Genomic DNA, 24,850 nt, shown 5'->3' on the forward strand with positions numbered 1-24,850 from the left:
GTATGTATGTTAGCACGAAATGCATTTGAGTATGAATCTGTTTATTTTGAAATACAACTAAAAAATCCTTTAATTAAACGCATGTAAAAAGCTTCTATTATGTACCAACTATATATACACCAAATATTATATACTAAATTATTGAAATTCATACCATGATTAAATTTTTTAGTGTTGTATACAACCGCAAAATATTGTTTCATATTTCGCGCCATTAAGATGACCTCGTGACTTTATTTGAATCTTTCCGAATTTTGACACGCTGTAATTTTAAATGTGACGTTTTATTAGTATCGAGTATAATTTGGACTGAAATAAGAAGACATCGCATAACAATTTCAGGTACATATTTATTATTTTTCATATTTTGGTAATGGTTCTCATATATAAGCTACGATTCGACTTAATATATTTTTCTCAAAATGTTGAAAATTTGTTCATAAAAAATCATCTTGTAAAATTTTAAAATTTATTTTATAAACGTAATGACAGATTATATTAAAAATAATAAATTTTTTATTTTGATTTTTTATTAATCAACTTGTAAATCTTATTTCAAAATTTATACAATATATTAAGATAACCTTTAATCATAAAAAACTATAACACTCAGCATATCTTTTCTAGTAGAATAATTTGTATTGTAATTAATACATAAAAGTTTTTAAAAATATTTGGCATTAAAACATGTTAATTTTTAAATAATGAAATGTGAATGATATTGGCAGTAATCTTAACCAGTAAACAAAGATACTGTTATAAACAAATATTTATTTATAAGAAAAATTCTGTTCTAGGATATTATATACATTACACATATCAAATGTTTAAGCCACATTTATTTCATATTATAGATTTTACAGATTATTGATATTACTTTTGTTAACTAATACAATTTAATTGTACTCTATTTTAACTCAAGATGATTTTAATAATATTTTAATGATATTTATAATTTCTATGTGCCCCTGAAAATGAAGACATACATTATGACATTGTTTCTTCATTATTTTATAACTGTAAATTATGCAAATTTATTATATATAAACTTACTGATACGCAAGTAATTTGTAACATAGCCAAATATTGCTCCAGCAACAGCAAGCTGGAAAATTGGAGCCATAGTTCCTTTCCTAGCATGCATATACTTTAACTGCCATCGCCAGTGAGCTGTAAGTTATGACAATTAAATTATAATACTTCAAAGAAACTAAATGCAAATTATTATAGAGCAAAAAAATAATTGCAAAGGAATCAATTTTTGCTTTATATCAAGATATATTGAACTTTAAATATAAAAAATATTATTTCCATTTATTTAAAACTAATTTATCAAGTAATATTAACGTATATATCAATAATAAGCTAATTGTAACAAAAGTATTATATAATTTTGGAGCCATGGTAAGGCCACTTTTTTTGATAAAATATCTACCTCGTGAAATTAACGATGCAAATGGTTTGAATCCTTTCTCGCGTCGGCTAAACCATTCTGGCAAATCACGAAGTTTTACTTCGCCAAATGGCGTATCAGCTGTAAAGGCGGATAATATTTTATTAAATCATTTGTAAATTAAATGTTAGATATGGCGAAAGATGGTAGACTTACGTTTTCCGTAATATCGAGAAGGATCATATGGACCGTGTTTGGCTGGATCATATCCTGCAGGATAACTACCCCATGTATCAAATTTAATCAATTTGGCAAGTTGATTCGTCGATTGTTCCAGTGTACCCATTATGAAACAACTAACTTATTGAAGACGAATTTTTAGTTACTACGTTTCGATGAATACCTATAAGGTACTATATAAAGGTTATATCTAATGCGAGATGTACAATCATGTAGAGACAAAATCCCTAGATATATGAATTAAATATGGGTATAGAAATATAGGCACCGAGCACAAACCTCTATTTTTAGGGTGAAGTTACCTCCGGGATGCGGGGACACAGTCACGTGGTACTTTGGGGTCGCATTGGCTATTGGTTTGAATATAAACGCGCGAGATTTTAAGAAATTCAAAATTTACATCTCAAGTTAGTTTACTTACAGTCATGAGTTATAATTCAAAATCTCTAAGTATGAAAATTTTTATTGCTACTGTTTGGTATTTAGTGTTGCAATTATGTAATGAATTTAGTAAGTTCTACAATATTATTTTGGAAACTATTATTGTTAACTGCAATATTTATAATAATTTGCTATCTTTGTCATCTATCAAATACTCATTGGTATGATGGATAATAACGATAACATAATGAATACAAAACTAGTTATTAATCTCATTCAATTTGGAGAGAGAAGATCCATATAGTTCGGTGGTTCAGACTTGAAATTAAAGGTGTGCATTTATTTTATTCAATACATAGAATTTAATGTAAACTGATTTTAAAAATTCGATTTACTTTACAAAATCTTTTATTTTGTAATGTACATTTATATTTACATTATCAATGCTTGATCATTAAAGATTTTAATTTAATGAGTAGGTATTAAATACACATATTTTAAGGTAATAATTATTTACTTCCAAAACTAAGGTGAGCAATAATTCTTCCACTAAAACAAATAATATGCAAATAACAGTATTATATGTAAAAATAACAGTATTCTTATACCTATCTTCAAGTTCTATCTAAGCGTATCGAATGTTTAATTTAAAGTACATAAGTAAGGCTACAATTACGTGTAAGGTAGTTGGTATTTGTGCTCGTTGTTGATAATATTATTTCTTTTCCTATTCTTATTACTATCACTAGCCTCTAGTGGTCGCTTATTTTATTATATTCTCCGAGTACAAAGATTATTTGTTAATTTTCGTTTCTCTGGATTCGTAGAAAGTTAGATATTTCCCGATTGTTCATTTCGATTCTCGCATATTTTATATTTTACATGGAGCTACGCTCATTTTTTTTAGCTCTTCGAATGAATGTAAATCAATTTCCAGGCTGAGGTGACAATGAAGCTTAACGAACGACTACAAACGTCAGCCGTTTAGGGGTTTCTGTTTAATCAGTAAATGCGTGTCGAACATTCTATTAACTTGTCGCAAAAGTTTCTTTCATTTTGTAAGGAAGTAGTAGATGTACAACATTTTTTGTTTCTATTGGAACAAAATGGACCATACGTAATTCAATAAAATAATATAAAATAAAAAATGTCGTGCATATATCGTTTCCTTATAAAATGAAAGAAACTTTTTGGAAAACTTAATACTTATACCGTTATTCGAACGACAACGAGATTTAACTTCGTTCCATTAACTTCATAGTCATTCTAAAATCGTTAGTACCTTCATGCTTCAAAAGTTAATGTATTTGTTTAAAATCGCTTGTGTAAAATTTGGTTTATTTGAAATATTATCACGCATAAGAAGAATAAATAAACTCTACAATAAATATATGTTCATTGGTTGGTACCTTTAAGTACGTGTAGACATTCGAATAAAATTCATTAATCCTTCAAGAAGTATATTAAATCGAAAAGTTAAATTATGAAAATGTAGGGGTTGATGAATTCTAAAAATAGATTGAATCTATTCATTTCCAGATATCATACTCCCCGTAGTTCAACATGTTCAGCGAATTTCTTAAAAAATTGCAATAGTGTTAATTAAACCATTTTATCAAAACTTAGAAGTTTCAACGTTTCAAAATTTCTCTCGTTTTATTTACAAATTTTTCAAGAAATTCATCGAAAGTATCGTTCTCATGTTTATACCTTCGATCGCTAATATCTTCTTGTGTAATAAAATTCTTATAAATTTCAACAATTCGCTCTTCTAACAACAGCCTTTGATAATTCGATCGAATACGTTTGAAAATATACCTATATGTTCATGAACGAGGATCCTTTGGATTCACGTGATTTTTCCGAACTAAAACGTTTCTATACGGAAGCAGCAACTTCTTGTTCCATTTCGTGCAGCATATTGTACAGTCGTGTCTTCAAATTATCCGAAACTGCAGCACGTGGTAAATGTTCAATGTCATTGGCAGGATTCGCGCATTGTCGTAAAAGAACTGCCAGTGTACTGGTGGTGTGCTCCGACATGAGTAATCCAGGAATTATGATAGTCCCCGAGAGAGTCCAACCGAGAAATATTTTCTCGCAGATGATCTGAAAAATGTCATGGTCGTTAGTTTTAATTTGCTTCCATAAAGTGCATTTTGATACATACTTTCATCGATACTCATTTTGATACTCTTTCATCGAACAATTCTTAAAATTAAGCTTCATAAGTTCTACAATTCATGTACATTCGTGTTCGATCTCAACTAAAACTTTAACCAGTGTGTTATGTATTGGCTTGGCAACTAAGTGATTGCGGATTTTGTGAATACCACCTAATGACAAAATCCGCAATCACTTAGTTGCCAAGCCAATACATAGTAGTACGACTCGATTCAAAGGTCAATGCATATATTTATTATATTTTCAACATTATGATAGTAGAATATTTGTCTAATGTGTATTCTCTACTTTGTGAGTAATCTGTGAGAATTTTTGAATAATCAAGAATCAACTTTTTTTTGTCGAGTCAGCTTTGTTTCGTCGAGGTTGATTTAAGAAAAATTAAGATTCAAATTTTGATATTATCGACAATGATTGTCATGTTATGTTTCTATACATATGTACATAAAGAGTATTTTTAGTATATACTTTATGTTATACGAAAGTGTTATACATATATGTTTCATGGCACTAGTAGATATTGTGTAAAATTTTATTGAGGAACTAACTGTATCTAGAGATAAAGTTACTCAAAAATAGAGAATCTTCCAATTAGTGTGAATAGCACGTAGGAAACCTTATACATCATACATACTATCCAGCATATAATCTTCTCGATATACATATATAATCTTGTCTTTCTACCCTATTTTTAGTCAATGTCTAATCATATTTCATAAAATACGTTATTATCAAATAACAAAAGTACAGCGACGTTCAAAAGTCTGCAACTGGACAGACGTTTAATATTTTTCCTAAAATCTAAAGGTATTTCAACCGAAATTTATTTATTACTTACCTTTATTTAAGTGACGTATTAATTATTATTGTTTTAATTTTCGCTTATGGAAGGGAAACTAGAAAATTTATTCGGCTTAAAATTTGTCAAAATCGTGTACTTTAAGTTGCAATTGCGTACCGCTTCGTATGCAAATTTCGAAAAAAGTATTAAACATTTGATTTAATCAATGGTTGACATACTTTCCTAGACTTTTGGAAAGCCTCAAACTATAGAAAAATTATGTTTTAACAGAAACGATCCGGTTCATCTATGGAACATCAAAAAATATGTTTGCTTACGGAGGGTTAATCTCTGGCAATGTTTTGCTGAAAAATTTGGAACAAACAATTTAGAAAACAATTGCTCCTTTACGGCTGAAATATCTTAGGCTGCCGTTAGGCTATCAATATTATCTATATTGTCGATATTTCAAGGTTCAAAACTAAAAAGATCAATATATATTGTCGATACACTGTCAATATCTATCGATAAACCGTATTTTCTTTGTGAACTTTGAAATATTGACGGTATTTTTGATCGTCTGACGACAGCCTTGCATCTGTAGCCTCTTTTAGGATGAAAAATACTTTCAATTTCTTATAGGAAATAAATATTAATATTAGTTTTATGAGTTGATCCTGCTACGATCTCTAAACATTTTATCAAAGATCAATGTTGCATTTAATCTGGATTTGCAATCAATTTTAACTGGGTAAAGATTTCCAATGTTTCAATATCTTAAATAGAAAAATACGAGGCAACTAACGTATGAAATGTATAACATCATATTTGACATGGTTTGCTGTAGTCTCTTTCGAACTATACCGTAAAAGGATTAGCCTAACTCGATCTCGTCATTTATCGAATTAATCTTATTATCTCTGGTAATTACTTGTAAATTGTTGTTGGCGACCGGTGACTCGCATCGTTTGTTCTTCGAGCAGAAGGACCTGCAGTCGAAGTAGTCGCAGTCGTCGTGTTTCTCGCAGTTCTTCCCGTCCGCGGTGATACGGCTGATAATCGTTTTAGGAAACACCGCGTCCAGGTCGAGGAACTTGAGCTTCTGTCCACCGAGAGGCAAACCGAAATGGTTTATCTTCACATCGCACAGATGGATCGGCTCAGGAAAGTTGGTGTCGAGTTCTTCGAGCAGGTCCAGGATCATCACGGCCAGCTTCAATCTTTTCGCCCATTCCGGTTTCGAATCGGACAGAGCAAGGATTGTCGTGGGTGTTTCTATGGGTCGTACGTATTCGACCGCGTAGAAGGTTCCGCATGTGCCAATCAGCTGTGGAAAAATGTCCCTGTCCTCGTACAGTATGCTCATCAGGTACTCGTTCTCCTGTAACAGCGGCCAGAGATTTTCCATCTCGAGCTGTCGCCTTCTGGGCTCGGTCTCGACACGATGCGTACGAAGTCGTGCAAGCCTCTCTAATTGATGCTGCGACAGCGTCACGTTCAGCTTGCTAACGACCAGATCTTTGATCATGGTGTTGAAGTCCGTCTCAGACGGGAAATGCTTTATGCCAGTCGCGTCCGTCCAGAATAACGTCTCGTACTGCTCCATCGGTGTCTTCGTTCTGAAATCAGAGCCCTTGTGTCAAATGACTTGGTTTTTGAACGAATATTTACGGTTGCATCGATCGCTACAACATTACAGTTTCTTCAAATTGCCTAGACTCTAAACAGTAATTTTTCAACTCCAAAGTAGACTTCTTTTTTTATTGGTTTTTAGAGAATAGAATACGTCTCTATTGGTTTTAACAAAATTTATAATTTACTTTCTACTTGATATTTCACGAATTCTCTAAGTTTCTACAGTCTTACGAAATTGTAAATGATTTTTCGATCGTTCCGTCGAATACCGTATTTCGAGAATACCGTAAAATCAGAGAATTCCTTGATCCTAGATGTAAGCATCGAATTTTTCTCTGTGACATATATATTTGCAAAGAAAGGGAATAAACCTTGAGGCTTTGAACACAAGTCGGGTCGTCTCCCAGTGGGCCGAGAAAACCGCTTCTTTGCCAGCGTGAAGAGTTTCGCATGCGAGCGAGTGAATCCCTCTTTCCGAGCATAGCGGGTCGCAGAGAATTCCTATTGCAGCTCCTTTTTTGTGCGTGCTGCACTGAAATGAAAATTATGATCAGGTACCGTAAGAATAACGTTCACATCGTAAAAATTCCCTTCAAGGGATACGATTAAATTATCCTCAATTTTTTTTTACTCTTCTGAAATTCTGAAACATTTTTACAGTATGATCTTGTTACCAATTTGGTGTTCTCCTTCTCATATTTTTCTTTATTTTTCATTGATTTACAGTATTTTTACGAGCATCCTTTCGGCTGAAGGGTTACGTAAAACGTCAAACCGGGACAGGGAACTCTTAAAGCAGTTTTATGACACGGGGCGAAATTTCTCGTTAACCAGACTCGGCCACTTTCCAACATCCTTTAAGATACTAATTTATTTCTTTTAACAATGTATGGTTTATTTCAAGGGTGGCCTCAATAATATGTAAAATGTCTCCTTTAAGATATTTCAATATTTAGAAATTTCTGTTTAAATATATTTTAACATATTGCCTCGCTACCTGCCATATGCAACATAGTTGTATTTTCATGCAACTGAATAATCCGATGAAAAATAATCTACTTCAAAAAGACACGTTCGTGTAATTGAGCTTAACAAATTAAATTTCCACTGATTATTTTAAGAAGACGATGCCAGGTTAAAATTGACCAGGTGAATATTCCAATATTTTTGCTGTACTCTGTTCTTATTATTCTTACATTTTGATAATAGAAATTTCTAATTAGCCGGAAGTCGAAATTTACAGATTATTTCTTACAATTGTCCACCGAAAGTTACGTATAAATTCAAAATTATCGTTTCCTTCAAAGAATTGATCTGTCATACGATCGAGACCGGTAACTTTCACGAAATAAACATCAAACGCATTTTTCTCCCGTTGCTTCCGATTTTACTTCGAAATAAAATTTCCGTACAAATACCAAGGAACTAAAGAAGAGAATCTATTGCCTTGGAATTCCCGTTTATCTGAAGGAACACGTGAAATCGTAGTCACGTATCGTCTCGTCTGTCCCTCAATGAAATCGAACGACTTTCATTCAAGATATTTCCACGTTCGTCGCAACGTGACACCGATATTTGAATCGATCAAGTCGATCGGCGTGTAAAAGTCACGGTTTAAGGGATATCCCGTTGGCGAAAAGCGCCTCGGTTAGCTTTAAGTATCGTATAAGTTTCTTTTCTTACATTCAACGCGGACTCATGTAAAACGGATTCCTTCGTATCTGTATAATCTACACGTACAGGACGTGTTACGTTCTTCGTTATGTATTTTGCTTTAGAACCCATTTTAGAATGAAGTAAGGTTATTGTAAAAGCACGTTGCACACAGGGGGTTTCTTGAAACAGAATGAAGGAATATCGCGAGACTTTGGCCGAGTAATGGGTTAGTTTTCTCTTTGAGTCACGTATACGTGATATGTATACAGGGTGAGACATTGCAATTGTGCATTTAAAAGGATTTCTTTGTCTCTGGTAGTGTAAGAGGACGTAGTCAGGAGGATTCGTCTCATTTAACTGAGCGAAGAATATTAAGATGTAATTCCTGTATTACAAATATCTCGACACGAGGCTCAACATTTTGAGGCACGTAACAGTAATGTTACATTAAACGGACTATTTTCTATTAAAATTGTGCAAATTCTTACATCAAAGGATAGAATGATAAATCTTTCATTCTATGTTTCAAAAGCGATATCTACGTGTCTTTTTAACTAATATCGAGAACAAGGACATTGGAAGTAAAAGAAGACAACTGTATTGCGTATTATACACAAAGGTTTTTAAAATATCTCTTTTGGAATATAAAGGGAAACATCTACTTTGTCGGGAAGCTTTGTATAGCGCTGAATATTAAATATTTCGAAATGGCAAGGCGTTATATTTTAGTACACTTAGTACTACATATAGTAGTTTTATCAAACATATTAAAATTGTTCGAATTGTTATATCTCTAAAATGATCTTGTATTCGTTTATACGTAATGCATTTATTCTTCTATGTTCCTATAATATTCCATTTCTGTAAAGAAATGTGACATGATTTAAATATCAGTTGTCTCATAAGAAGAATTAAAATCAGTAATATCCTTGAGCTTTATAAAGTTAAGTTTATCTTGCAAAAAAAAAAATTATCGACGAAACTTTCTTTATGAATAACAAAGATTTTCATCTTGTGTAATTATCCAATAAAGTCTTGTTTACAGAAAATTTACCTTTTTAGTTACGTTTGAGTATACGATTTAGATAAATTACAATTAGATTGTAGGGGTAATAATTTTGAGCCATGTTAAGATCCTTACGGTTTTGATAGGAAGCATGTTTTGATTTATCATCCTGATAACCGAGCCTTTCTACGTTTAAACACCCTGTAGATGTATGTGCAACACAAAAAGGCACGATAAATTGTCCATTCACAAACAAAGTTTCAAGGTATTTGCAATATAGCTCTACACAAACGAAGGTTACTACAGGAACTCGTTTATGCGCGACAGCATGACCAATCTTTATATTACCGAATATTTGTTTTATCATACGATGATCAATTACACGTGTACTCGCGAATATTGACATCGCGTATTCATTAAAGATTTCATTACACTGATTTAATTGAACGTCCTGTACCTCTATCTTGTAATCCATTAAACATATTTGACAGCATCATCATTTAACCAGTTGTAGATTGATTCACCTGCGGTATTTTATGTTGTTTTTAAGAATAATACATATATACAAGATGCATATAAAAATTTCATTTTTGATGACCATTAATAACTAATATATTATACTATAATAAAATAATAATATTATTATTATTATCGATGTATCGGAATCTATTGGAATTTATCAAAGGAAAAGAAAAAAATTATATAAAAATCACAATTACGATGATAGTAAATATTTTTTAATCGATCGTAGGAGATAGTGTGTTTAATGTAAAATTACTATTACACCGATCAAAATGTTAAACCTTGTCACTTTGGAATATTTCATATAGAAATGAAATTTGATAAACTCGATTATTTTCCTAGTGCTATTATCACTGGTGTTTTATAAACGCTATAAAAAGACCGAAATTTGTCAAGACCTTCTTCTTCACAGTACATCTGTCCCCTTTCACGATGTCCCTGTATTTATGTATGTATTTTTTGCCTGCTACTCCAAGTTCACATGGAAAGAAACGCTAATCTTTATTGTCGGCCCAGAACCACAAGTACGAGAAACGCGCAACCAGAAGGAGGTTCTCGTTCACCGCGAGAGCTAAAACAAATTACGGTGCCACCACGAAGTGCTGATAAAACAAATAAAATAAGTAGAAATGAATCTTCAACGTGCAATAGCGCTGTCAACAATGAGAAATGTGTTAACAATACATTTCCCGCTGATCACGTACAAATGTATATTTAACTGCTGATCACATAAAAAGATACCGAATACTTTTTCGGTCGTAGAAAGTTTCTTCGATGAATAATTTCAAATTACGTATTATAACATAATCGTTAAATTTTTTACGTTAATACTTTTTTCGAGGCTCTGTATATTGCCATGATATCAGCCATAATTTATTATTACAGTACATCTATTGGCTACTGAAAAACTGCAACAAGTTTTACTTTGTTTAATATCGTATAGTATAAGGTGAATGAAATAATAACTTACAACGAAACGATTAAAAAATAAAAACAGTGTAAAATATTTAATTTGTACGGTACACGAGAGGAACACGGGTCCTATTTTTGTTACTTTCTTGATTTCGAGCAACTTGTTGGATTTTCAACTATAGGTAACAAATCCAGAAAATTTCACAAACAATCAAGTAAAGAATCATTTTCGAGATGTTTATCAGACACCAATTATTGTATCCTAAAATTGCTTATCACATCTTTTGCATTTATTCATTTGCATTAAATATCAGCAGGTGATCCAATATCGTGTAACATCATTTAACGTAATTGGCGAGCAAGTGAAAATATGCATAAACATGTACTTCCACGTGAAGTCCGTCAAACAGGATGAGGAAGAATATTTTAAATGTTTTAATCGCAAAAATAAGAATTTCGTGGGTGGACGGACGATTCATGTGGTCGAATTTTTACGTTCGATCCGTAGATGTTGGGGCATCGTTCGGAATGAGAGCAATAAAAGTGAATTATTCTCTTGCTGCGTGGGCGATACTTGCGTTACATACAGGCACGCTTGTATTCGCACACGTATAGCTAGTTTCACGTGCGTATAACCGGTACAACACACGTTTGGGTCTGTGCATACTGTAGACTATGCACAACGATATTTTTAGTCGTCGTGACCGCCATGATGAGAGAATTTCTCGAGTAGAGGCGGATCCCATAACATGCGTGTCACGCGCCTTTATGCACCGTAACGTCCATGTAACGTTTCGGATGAACTTTTTCGAAAGCCATCATCCTATCTGGGCCAAGTTTATACCAGCCGAGGTCCCATGTTTTTTCGCGCATATTCCTATGCATCCTGAGATAGAAAAACGGAGGAATGTTAGGATTATCTGGTTCCGGGGGTAATACAATTTCTGCGAATCACGAGCAATTTCACTGGCGTTTCATGGAATTCTGTTGACTTGCAAAGGTTTTGAATACAGGTGGCAAGTATCAGGAAGCGATTCTTTCGGGATTTGGTAAAATTCCTTTCACCTGTAGACGGGAAACACCCTTCATAAATACGTAGAAATTACGTCCTCGAATTCCAATTTCTCGAATTTTTATTTTCGTTAGAAAAGGTTGTTAATATTTCACTTGACAAACGATTACATAATCTGGTAGAAAAACTATGAGATAAGTATTTTGGATCCTTTTCAGCCTCGTTGAAAGACTAGAACAGTAACAAAATTAGTTTCTGATAAACGATTCGATTTATCTATGGTAATTTGGCCAAATACAATTAATGGGAGAAAGGATATACTAAACAATATAAATATTAGTAAAATAGTTTCAGGAACAACAGGTCTTTGCATACTTCATGTTATGATATATTATGAGCAATGCAGCAATATTTTACAATTATCAAGGTTAAGGAATGAGCTTTATCTACATATGAAATAAATGGTTTAAAATTCATAAGCATGATATATCGTTCATATAGCGTCGGAATATCAAGATTATGGAATAAATTCGGTATAAGTAGTTCGTGCTGAATGTTTTGAAAGATGTTGAACGATCTATGAGTCACTATCAAGTTTAGGTATACATATAACGTTGTAGTATATCAGTGTTGTAAAATAAATATCGCCGATCGAACATAATATCTCGGCGCTTAAATTATTCAATAACGTACGATCAGCATTTATGATTTTATTTCTTATATTTGTACAATACTACGAGCGGAAAACCATTAAACGAGAGATAATTTAACACGAGGATCATCCGGAGACATTTTTTCGCGACCTCGCGTGCGTTGGATAATGCATTACGTAAACGTTTTCGTTCTTAATATTCCAGCATGATGATAGTGTGGCTTGAATGTAATGAGTAGTGACACTAAGCTGGCATTCGATGCTTTACCACATCGATGCAACCACTCTCTCGGCAAATTTAATTTATAGCCACGTTCAATTAATGTTTTTTCTACCGCCGGAGAATATTAATCCACTTATAATCAGCGTTTTATATGGTCATAGAAAGCTGTGAACGATCGCAACAAGTGCACGAGTCATCCTGAATTATAAATTTACATATACAGCGACTCACGAAAGTATTTGAACGCTTATAGAAAGCTTTGACGTATATGTACATATATACGAAACTTTTCTCATTTTCATTAGCAGTGTGTTGAATAGACCGTGAATTTTTTTGCAATCTTTAAAAATATAACTGAATAAATGAAATCGAAACAGCGATTTGTTTATTAAATGTTATAATAAATATACTACTCTGGATATTTTATATACAGGGTGGTTGGTAACTGGTGGTACAAGCGGAAAGGGGGTGATTCTACGTGAAAAAAGAAGTCGAAAATGTAGAATAAAAATTTTTCGTTTGAGGCTTTGTTTTCGAGAAAATCGACTTTGAATTTTCGCTCGGTACGCGTGCACTTTATCACGTCTCGTTATAACGGATCTCACTGTAGATCGTTGTCTCGATGGAAAAATTAAAAAAAAATTTTTTTTCTACATTTTCGACTTCTTTTTTCACGTAGAATCACCCCTTTTCCGCTTGTACCACCAGTTACCAACCACCCTGTATATAGTTTCGCATATTATGTTCAAAATTTCACACAAACGCATAAAAATTGTAATGCAGTAGCTCAGTGGCTTGACTCTCGCGATTACATTGACAAAATTTGGAAAAGAAAAAAGAAACCGAAGGTGTGCATAGAAAAATATTTAAGCAGTAGTTCATTGTTCGTTATATTAATATCGGTATATAATAATATGATTATTCATACCTTATATTACTTTTTCAACAAAATAGTAAGCAGTTTGTATCTTCGATACACATTTTTAAATTGGTTCCAAATTTGACCAACGTCAGTATCATAGTCGTATCTCGTTACAGTGCTTAGAAAATTTGAAAATGTTTTACACAATACACACATAGTATATATGTATACATGTAAATGTTTCATATGGCAAGTATTCAAACAATTTTCGTGAGGAACTATCGGATTGGCAATTAATTTTGTCAGTAGGTGGTATTGACAAAATTCGTAATCACTTAATTGCCAACCCAATATTAGACTGTTTCGATAGGTATTAGGTAATGTTCATTGGATGAGAAGAGTAAACACAAGCGATTAAAATCGTTGTTCATTTCATACGTCCTAGACTTATATCAACACACAATACTTTTGCCATATATATATGTGTGTATAATAGATGTGATACTGACTCGTTGATACATGACTCCTTGTCATGTGTAATGGAAATTGTGCTGTTTAGAAACTTCATCGATCAACTTCATAAATCGAGGAGCACAAAAAGATGATGACGTTAAAAGCACTGTTTTCTAATTATCAATTATTATTTACGTGATTTTCTTGCGACGAATGAACTTATAGAAGTAATCATAAATCATTTGTTTCTAAAGAATCGAGTATCGATCGTGTATACTCATATAATGAAATTCATTCTAGGAGGTTCGATTAAAGATCACGAAATTTTGAACAAGTTTCACAAATACAGAATGAATTTTGTACGAAAATTTGTTTTTATTAGTTTACATACGGCTCAGGTAATGGAAGTTTGACGAACAGCGAACGTGATATAAAATCGAATTCCATTGCAGCCACGTGCGTTGAACGTTAATCCACTTATAATGAGAACATAACACGGTGAAAATCTCTTAAACTGTGCTTAAATGAATATTTCTGACGACTATAACAGCTGCACGAAGGACGCGTTAAAGCGATTATAAATCGTAAAATAAATCACAGACGAGAGAAATCGAGCACCTTTTCTTAACATTTTTTAAATCTCCTACAAAGACGTGAATATTATTATGAAGACGCGCAAATATATCATCAACAACGATTCTCAACTTCTATGAAACGTGGCGAAATTCCGCTGTATAACGAATATTATCTTCCTCAATCATATATACATATATACAATATACATATATACAATATAAATCATATATACGTATATGTGCATATATACAATCCTGCGATCATTTTTCACAAAAATCCTAAACAGCTGAGAAAGGAACATTTCATGCATTGTCCCATTCATCGTCGTCAATTTGATAGTTTGAAAGACTTCCCTTCGAAAGGCCTATTCATAGATGATTTTATTTTTCTAGGAAACCAGTCAAATTCTAAGGGCACATTCGAAAGAATGTAAATAGACGGTCTGTAGAGACGGGGATATTACCCCCTCTACCTCTTAATCCTCGCAAGATCTCGCAAGTTTGCTTGTTTCTATTTAGTAAACACTACACAGAGGTCGACAACCAGAATGTTTGTAACGATGTAAACACACAGAGGTAAGGACGGGCAAATTTTCTTCCCTAGATTCGTAGGTACATATGTAAAATTGGTATCGTAACGTGCTATAGAATCAGTTCGTTCTGTGCACGTTGGGAGAGCGCGTGCGTGCCCGTTTGTTCGGTCCCTGTCCCTTTCTCTCTACCCTCTTACGGTTTTCACCCCTTCGCGAGCGTGACCCTAGCGCGACCTGCCTATACGATCTCTGCGTACGGTGCGTGTATGTCGTGTGTGATATAGTTGTGCACGGTAAAACGTGTCTGAAAGGACTCACCACGTTGGATACGTGCCGCCAAGCTTCAAGGTTCGTGCACATAATACCCCAGTGAAGGAGAAGGTAGACAACGAGAACCATGGTCGTGAAGAGGAGCATCGTGATCACCTTGTAGTGGTACATGAAACCAGGCAATCGTCGGACGTTCATGATCCTGAGGTTTTCTTCTGTTCAGGGTAAGTCGAAGAATATTTATCACGTTTCTTCTGTCCTCTTTTTTCTCTCTTTCGTTTACTCGCTCCGGAATATTCGTCAATATCTGCGATGTCGTCGTTCGCGTTCGATGTATCCCTTTCTTTACCAGCTGTCTCGTCGACGACGTCCTCGACGGCGCATCGTGAGGACGTCTCGCGTTTAACCTGTTCGCGATTCGCTCATTCGCTTGACTCTTTTTCCGAGCGTTATCCCGACGACACGATCGTCGTCCGACCGGTGCCGTACGCTTGTGGCAATGCGGCATAATCTGCGGCACATGCTTGCGTCGCGACGCCGCGCCTCTCGCGGCGAATCTTCCGATAGCGTCTGTTGCGCAGGCTCGTATTCATTTAGACTAGTTCACGGAAAAATTCGAATTTCGCTCGATCACCGTTAACACACTGTGCCGTTCTTCCGCCAACGATTCCTTCGTACAGTCGGTGATTTAATATTTTGGGGACGGGGAGGGCGATGGGGTAAAGGTTAGAACCGTTGAGAGGTTATTTTCGACGTGTTTTCATACGATGTTTGTGTAAATGACGCGAAATTGGCGATTTAATTTAGGATTTGCGTACACGGACAGATTCCACGATGATACTCGTACGTAGGTGAAGCTGGTTGGTTATTTTGATTGGAGAGCTTTCCTTTTTGTATCGATTATTTGTGTGGAAAAAGTCATACGAGTCTCGCTTTACGTTGTTTGATATAACCGGTCTCATATAACGTTTAACCTCCTTCAGGGTAAATTTATTTAAATTAGATAATATTTACTTGAATCATATTTACAGATATTTGATGAGTTGGATCGATATTGGAGGATATTTTTAATTATCTGAGAAAAATGTTGTACGTTATTGTACATATTTGGCTATTATATATCTTTGGAATCATGCTTGAATAAAACAACATGTACATATACATGTACGCGTATCGTATGTATGGCTCCCTTCAGGGATTAATTGTCCACGAATGTGCTGATCAATTATAATATTAAGTATAGAAAAGAAAATAATAAATTAACGAATAATTTGTTTGAAGCAAAGTAAAAAGAATATACTAAATCATATTATATTTTATCGATGTTTTTTAATTGAAAATTTTACGAAAGTTTATTCGATTTTACCAACTATTACAAAATTGGCACGTTTCTCGCATTAATTTAATTTTCTTATTTTTATGACGTGTCTCATCGTAAATTCTACAAGCAATTGTCATAGATAGAACCTATTTCTTCTATAATTTATCACTTTCATTACACTTTCGCGATAGACAGTTAGGTGTAGTGATGTATTTACATTGAATGGAATCGAATTACACTAAAGAAACAGTCGCATTGTATTCTTCAAATTGCGTTTGAAGATTAGCTCGGCGAAGATTTTACATGCACGTACGACGTTGTATCTCTAACTGTTCTACATTGCTCGCTACTGTAGAAATTTTTTGCTGGCTCATCATCGTCGTACATGTGCACACTCTAGTTTTACGATAGTGTGGATATGTTCGAAACGAACGAGGGGAGCTTTTAATTGGAGGTCCAGCTGGTGCTGCCTCCTTTATCGTGCTACGAGATAGACGTTACAAAAGTTAGAACGACCGTTGATGCAATCAGCGTGAACTTCCTGGAAAATTTGAATATAAAGAAAAGTTTTTTTTTTACGAATTTAATTTCTCGACTCCTTCTATATGTACTTATTACTTATTTATCACTTATTTTATGGATTATTCAAATTTTTTTATTCGATAAAACTATACTCAAATTTTTCTTGCATCGAATACATTTTTAAGGAAATTAGGTTAGGAATTAGGTTAGGATAAGGAGGTTAGGATAAGGTTAGGATAAAAAATTGATTAGTATTCCAGAATTTGAACGTACAATTAAATCTGAGCCATTTATTGCAGAAGCAAAAATCGATCTTTGTTGTGCAGTTGATGTAATTGCTTGTGCTAGTTACAAAGTCAATTTTACGGTATTCAATGCGTATGAGTATTTCTTAATTATGAAATTGTTATTACATACTTAACATTTATGGATGCTACTACACTTATATTATTCTTAAACTCATAAAAAATGGGTTCAGAAATTCTTGCTTTTTATTTCGTAAGATGTTACATTTTTCGTGTCATAATAATATTCGGTAAAAATAAGATCTGTAATAGAGATATTTGATAAGATCATTAATAGAATCCTTCTAATTAAATAGCTCAACATTCTCTGTATTTAACATTTACAAACCTTTTAAATTTATAAATGTAATAATAATAAAAAATCACATGTCTAAGTAACCCATTCAGATGTAACATTTTATCTTTATTTCAGTTAATCGATTATCTATTATCTTCTAATTATTCCATATATCCGAATACATTTTCTCAAATTAATTCGTACATCGTTCTTCTTCACCCCATCTACTCACCCCTATACACGAAATATTTTAACGTAATCGAATATAATAACGATATGATATTATGTTTCATCCCTGTAATTCAGTAAGATTCAGTATATCCACACCATTTAACATTTTTCCAAGCAAAGTTTTTACATCACTCTCATCCGCTCTTATACAATAATAATAAAAAGTCACATTTTTAACTAATTTAGGAAAATCTAACATACCTAAATCATCTAAGTAGCAAACTTGTCAAATTATTTCCAATACGCGAATACATCGTGTTGAACTTTTCCAATATATTAAATATCGAATATAACTATCCTCATCCGTACTCACAAAATACTTCAACGTTACTTTCTGCGCGTCAATTACATCAATTGACCGCTCGTGCACCACTAGCGTTGCGACAATACCGTTGATGATATGGTAATTGTTCCTTCTATCGTTTTCACTGATAAATAAACCTACATTCGTTGGATTTAGATTTCTCAAAAATTTGTTCAAAAGATACCAAATTCACCGTAGAGGTTCAAAATGAAATGATACTTCTTCCATATTTTCCCTTATTGCGCAACATCCTAGTTTCAACTTCGTCGTCCTATCTCAAACTTTATTAGAACTTTTACAATTTCGACAGAAACCCGGTACGGCCACTGGTGTGGCTTTGGTACGGCCACTGGTGTGGCTTTCGTGGGTCGTTCTTAAACCGCGTTCGCGAGTCATCTTCCGTTTCCCCTCCCTTGGCGAAGCGTGCGTTGGCCGAATCTCGCAGAAACGAGTCGTAGCAGTTTCCAAATCGCGCGCGGTCCCGCGTATCGCGAAAGAGGGACGCACCTGCATGCTGCTCGGCGCGCAGCTGCGACCTTCGACGCCCTTGTGCCGGCGGTCGTGCTACGCGACGCCCGTCCTCGTCATTTTTACGCCGGACGCACGCACGGCCACGCGCGCGGTTCGATCGTCCGCTCTGTTTGCTTCCCGTTAAGACGCAGATCCCGGCCGTTCTCCGCGTTTCTCCACCGTCACGTTCTCCCGTAACGCGAGACAAACAGTGTGCTTTCACCCCCGTGAACGCTGCTACTTCCGCCGAAGCATACCGGTGCTGTCAGCCGTGTCCTCGCGAGTGCATTTCGCTAAACGGCCCTCTGGAAGGGGCACCAGTGAAAGGATCGCCTGGCGGAAAGTCGGTGAGTGCCGCGCGAACCAGCACGCGTTCGCTTCCACGCTTCTTCCTGTTCACTCACCCTCCGCGACATCGTGTACCTGCGCAATAGGTTTAAAGGGCCTCATAGGGAACGCTTCAGGAAATTATCTGGATTTTTTTTGTATGATTTAATAAACGATTTATAGGAAGTGTTAGAGCATTAGTGAATTGACACAAGTGACGACGTTGCTGGTTATAGAGTTTTGTTATACAAGTTTTTTGCGATTATTGCAGCACAGTGCTGTTGAATAGAAATTGTAAGAAATCGTCAAACTCGTATGGAAATTTAGCGAATGATAATGTCAGCGAACTGACAAGTGATACGTTGCTACGTATGTTACACGATATTCTCTAAATCTGTAGAATACAAATTGTAGCTGATTCTCAACATTGTATAGTAACGTAAGAAATGAATAGCATTTTAACGAACTGATAAGTGACGCGTTGTTGGTTATGGAGCTTTATTACGCGGTATTTTATAAGTACAGCGATACGATTTTTACCATACAAATTGTAGAAAATCGACAACTTTGTACAGCAAGTTATTAAACGATAATGTTAATAAATTGACAAATATCGTGTTATTGTTTGTAGACTTTTGTCGCACGAGTAATTCGTATAATTTTTACTATTTCAAACGAGATAATTAACTGGATCGTAAGTTTGTAAAATTTACTTGTTGAGCTTGACTTGGTTTAGTAACAAGCTCGCAACTATTGTGCAAAAGTATTAGGCACATGCGATTTGTAAAGTTTTTTTGTATAATATTAGTTTAATTAGGTGAATCAATTTTTTTTATTGCGTTAGAGAGGAATTCGTCGAGATGAAGCGGCGATAGTGACAAAGCAGGTGTTAATGTTTATGACATTGGTAACAGTTATATTTGCAATGTTGTTCAACATTTTAACTTTCAGTTATATTTTTGAATAAATTAAAAGTTATACGTTGTTATAGTTGTTAATATGAAATAAGCGAAAAGTCCGACTGTTTTACATCTATGTCTTACAATTGAATATGTATGCTCTATATTTGTATCTCCGTGATAACATACAATCGACGATTTTGTTTTCTCTTAACCGATGGTGTTAACTGTTTCTGTTTTGATTACTGCTAGGGTACTTGATAGAAGTAGGTGTCAGATTGTTTTCAAAGGGAAGCCTAACTGTAACGAAGATATACATGTATATACTTGTTTTGATGATTGTGCTTAATTTTGTCAAGGGGAATGTCAAGTGTCTGTGTTGATTGACATTGAAGCAGATAAGCAATCCTTCGTTTGCATTATACGAAGCAACTGTTAGGGCGTATAAAATTGTCTAATTTATTCTTCGATTATTTAAAAATGAAGTATCGAACATCTTATTTATAATGTTGTCTCTATGACTCGTAATACAAATATACCAACAATACAAATTGATCATCCATGATTGTTACGCGATATTTTTACATATTTAATAAATAATATTTTTACAAATTCTACGTGAATTTATATCTTAGTACAAATCTCGTTCTTCTACCTAATAGACGATTCTAAAAATATTATCGATCTATTTAAATATTTGTCTTCGTCCCACATGTGTCTCAAATATATGTCACGTCGTGTTTTTACAGGAGAACAATTATAAATAGTACTGTGAGAAGCACGCTCGTGATCAAATCTATGTATAAATTCGCGTGTATTATTATTTCGATATTACGCAATAATCATCCTCGTGGCTCATCGTCGGTGATTACCTTCGAATTTTAATATCATCGATGCCATATGTGCGGAAACATCGAACAAAATTTAATTACTGGATAAATATATACTTTTAAAGGGGATGAATCACGGATTGTTCATGTTTATCGCGAATATCGTAAATTACCCACATCTTTCCCCCTATCTGATCACCTTTGTATTCCAGTTCAAATTATTCTCCACATAATTATATTATTAACAATATATTTCTTGTAAAGAGTTGCATAAGAATGGACGAGTTTCAGTCGGTAGTCGGACAGACAACTTTCGATAACTTGTCTAATCGCTCGCCATTTGCGCTCAGATTTGCTGTCCTTTCCATCGTAAAAACTACTCGCTATTAAACTCCCTATTAAAATTCTCCTTAATATACGAGCGAAAAGTAAAAGTAATTGTCAGTTAATGTTAATTAGAAACAGAAATTTTCAAAAACTTTGAAACCAACAAATCTTTGAAACCTCAAAACAAATATTTGTCACTATTATAAACGTTTACGTTTGATGAGTAACAAAATGAATAACTTTGTAGTACCACGTGATCTGTGGATCATTTTCGTGTTTTGAATTATTTATCGAATATTAGGTCATGCCATAAGCAATGCTACCGTTCGTTTTTATGCAACGAGGAATTTCTATTTTCACGATGTAATTCTATCTCTTGTAATCCTTTATTTTTATAATACTTTAATGTAGTAGCAAATTCCATTATTCTAAACTCGAATTTCGAGAAAACCGCATTCCTTGCAAGATGACCCGATATTTTTCGATGAAACGTAAATATCATATTTTTCACAGATGGATATTTCGTTTCTTACATGCGAGTAATTGAGAATCGGTTTAAGGCACAGATACACGCATGCCTGTGCTTCTGATCCACTTTCCAATGCAATTGAAAGAAATCTAATAGATCGCTGCAGATTCGTATCGTGTTACGCACTCTTACAAGTGTGAACGCACGTATTGCGTTTCGATACAGGAGCTTTCTCAGATATCGAACAAATTAATGCAACTGATAGCAGGAAATGTTACGTAGCGTTCTTGTTCCGTCACGATTCGAGCCTCTTATCATCCACGATAAGATCTATGCAACATTGATCGTCTTGACGTCAATTCACAAATACAACGAATTAAAGTGAATTAGAATATTCGACATTTTCAGTCGTTTCAATTGATCGATGTATTTATATATATGTAATTGAATCAATTTGAAGCCTGTATTTCGCAGCATTCGCTGGATTTTCATTAAGAACAGTTTCCAGTTATTTATTTCGTTTCTTTACTCGTGACAGATTTGATTTATTTATTTGTACATTTTCCTTTCGTAAATTTAATTAAGATTATTACAATCGCTGTTTTATTTTTAATCGTATAATTTAATTAATTAATTTTCTTTGTCTCACGATGACTAATTCAATTTTCAATATTAATTCACGTATTTGTCTCAAATATTCGCTTCCGCCTATAAAATATTATATTGCTTTCAAATATTTCAATTTCCATTATTTTTCCAAATTTACACGTTCAATCGCACTTTCTCAATTTTCAGAATAAAATATTTCGTAATAATTCGATATTTCACGAACTCTCGATGTTATATCCCCCAGTGAAAGGTCAGTGAAAAAAAACCGAATGAAATTTCTACAGCGAAAGATAAAGAAATTTTCTACGAAATCTCAAGAAATTTAACAGCGACAAACATACGTGGGTTAACGTAATGAAAATCCAGAGAAGTACTTTTAGATAGCCGGCGATCGATTTGTTTGCGATCCAAGCGGAAACGCGGAGAATCAATCAATGCGTTCGCAGTCCAAGAATCCTCCCTCTACCAACTCGCCACTAACGCGTGTTCGTTCGTTATTCTTTGATGATGGTGCGGCACGTACTTGCTGCGTGTCAGTTTCTCGCATGTACATGCACTCCGATTGTTTAAATAACAGAAGATAGCATTGTTACCGCTATTCTCGGCTGTTCCGATTAACCATCGGGATTTTCCTAACTTACGAGATTGCCCCGCCTGTTGCAGATGTTCATGCGTGCTGTTGGTAGATCGATTATTGATAGAAATATGTATACTGTCTTTTTGGTTTTCTGTTTATTCCGCGATACGTTTATTTGATATGCATAGCAGCAGTATCATAGAACGTTGTTGTGGAATACTTATCGTATCCTACACGCGCTAGAAGTTATATTAGTTAATCTTAATACACGTTTTTGTGTCATTTTTTATGAGCGATCACATTCGCTTGAAATAGATGTGTGGAAATCACGGCAAGTTGCGTGATTTTTATTTGTTGATAGTTCTAGTTATCGAGTTTAGTGTTATGTATCGTATATTACATATGAAATATTTATGACACGTGCACATAATTTCAGTGTCGTGTGCAAATGCATATGCAGTTTCGCCAATGGTCCTCTGTCCTAGTGAAATTTCTTTTCGATAGGAATGTATTGAGCAGATTTATTAGTTTGGAAATTATCTTGTTTTCCCTTTCTAAAGGACGTGGATAGATTTTAAAATACAATTTTTTACGCAAGTTTGTAATATTTACAGTGATGAGTATTATAGGAAGCTAGAAGGTAGTTTCGATAAAGTCACGATAAAGGGCAATTTTTATGTTAAAAATTATTTACAGTTTCGAATTTTCTGAAACTTATTTTCTATTATAAATCAGTGAATTATGTGGTTTGTATAAATTTAAGAGATTGAAAGTAAACTAATTAAATAATCGTAACAAAGTGATTGTGTAATACGTAAAATAATTTTGAGTAATTATTGATATATACTAAACGTATTAGTCTTAGTCTAAGTAATTTTAAAATATCTGTTATACCATTAATGTCCTTTATTTGTTCTTTATTTCGCACAGTAAATACAAATATTTGATGCTCTCAGTGGAAAAGTCATTGTTCTCTATTAGAAATATTTACAGTTAGTCAGGTTTATCCTAAAGTCCCAAGGTTCCCTTACAAATACGTGAACCCCACGTGAACTTCGCGTGAACCTCGCGTGAACCTCTCTCGATAATCAGGAATTAACGAAGTTTTCTAGAGAATAACAGACTGGCTTCATGTTAAGACCCGTATAAGGTTCCTCGCGCGTGTTTTACAGAATGTTCGAAAAAGTGTAATTGATGTTCAGCCGCGAATGAGCGGCTAATTTACTTCAACGTCGGTGTGCATAATCTGACCATTCATTAAGTCTCTAACGAGAACCTCATAATAAAAGGGTTAACTTGATGAAGTTACGAACTTTCTCAAATACCGATTAAGCGTGAAAATGTTTCTTTTCACACTTATTTAAACGATCACTTGCTTTTCTCATTTAAGAATTTAAATTATGAAATAGAATTTTTCTAAACTTAAAATGAATTTAATAATAAGTTGCGCATCGTGTATAATCCTACAGTGAATATTAATAATAATTGCTCGGTGTAATTAATTAAATCCAAAAATGTAATGTAATAGGAAGAAAATTTACGAGCACGTTCGCATCTTCACATCGATTGAACATAAAATTACAAACATATATCAGTAATATTGGTTTCAACAGTAGTAATAGTATTAATAGCATCATTAGTGTCGTATAGCTTTAAGATTATTATGGTGGTCTTATCAATTATGGTATCGATCGAAGGAAAATTATGACGGTATATTATCTGGTATTGGGTTTAACAGCTTCGGTGTTATTCATCTACATATAATAAGGATATAAATATACTGCAATATATTTTATTTTACCTGGTATATTATCTGGTATTGGGTTTAACAGCTTCGGTGTTATTCACCTACATATAATAAAGATATAAATATACTGCAATATATTTTATTTTACATATATCGATACATATACTATACCGAATTAAAATGAATATCGCAATAATTGTATTCTGCTAATAATATGCTTCAAACGTGATAAGGGAAAATCTGTTATTCGTTTCGATTGACAATATTCTGTGGAACATTCTGGACATTATTGATTTTCGTTGATA

General features: G+C 33.9%; 3 protein-coding genes across 3 annotated transcripts in view; 1 reads left to right on the plus strand and 2 right to left on the minus strand.

Moving 5' to 3' along the window:
- Positions 1–819: 819 nt before the first annotated feature.
- LOC117235247 (putative ATP synthase subunit f, mitochondrial) lies at positions 820–1,849 on the minus strand. Its single transcript, XM_033497108.1, has 4 exons — positions 1,610–1,849; positions 1,436–1,534; positions 1,054–1,170; positions 820–968 (listed from the first exon to the last, which is right to left on the minus strand). Exons 1-4 carry the CDS (start codon positions 1,737–1,739, stop codon positions 940–942), a joined length of 375 nt encoding a protein of 124 aa, XP_033352999.1. The 5' UTR covers positions 1,740–1,849; the 3' UTR covers positions 820–939.
- A 2,028-nt stretch (positions 1,850–3,877) lies between these two features.
- Positions 3,878–15,488, minus strand: LOC117235076 (divergent protein kinase domain 1C). Its single transcript, XM_033496756.1, has 4 exons — positions 15,339–15,488; positions 6,986–7,146; positions 5,911–6,598; positions 3,878–4,123 (listed from the first exon to the last, which is right to left on the minus strand). Exons 1-4 carry the CDS (start codon positions 15,486–15,488, stop codon positions 3,893–3,895), a joined length of 1,230 nt encoding a protein of 409 aa, XP_033352647.1. The 3' UTR covers positions 3,878–3,892.
- Positions 15,489–18,763: 3,275 nt separating this feature from the next.
- LOC117235122 (glycogen-binding subunit 76A) overlaps positions 18,764–24,850 on the plus strand; it is a 92,307-nt gene continuing 86,220 nt past the window's right edge. Inside the window, exon 1 of the mRNA XM_033496858.1 lies at positions 18,764–19,107. The gene's annotated coding sequence lies outside the window, so the exon portion shown is untranslated. The remainder of the gene's footprint in view (positions 19,108–24,850) is intronic.

The sequence above is a fragment of the Bombus vosnesenskii genome, unplaced genomic scaffold (assembly GCF_011952255.1).
Source record: "Bombus vosnesenskii isolate JDL3184/JDL3185 unplaced genomic scaffold, Bvos_JDL3184-5_v1.1 scf7180000013314, whole genome shotgun sequence".
Classification (NCBI taxonomy): domain Eukaryota; kingdom Metazoa; phylum Arthropoda; class Insecta; order Hymenoptera; family Apidae; genus Bombus; species Bombus vosnesenskii.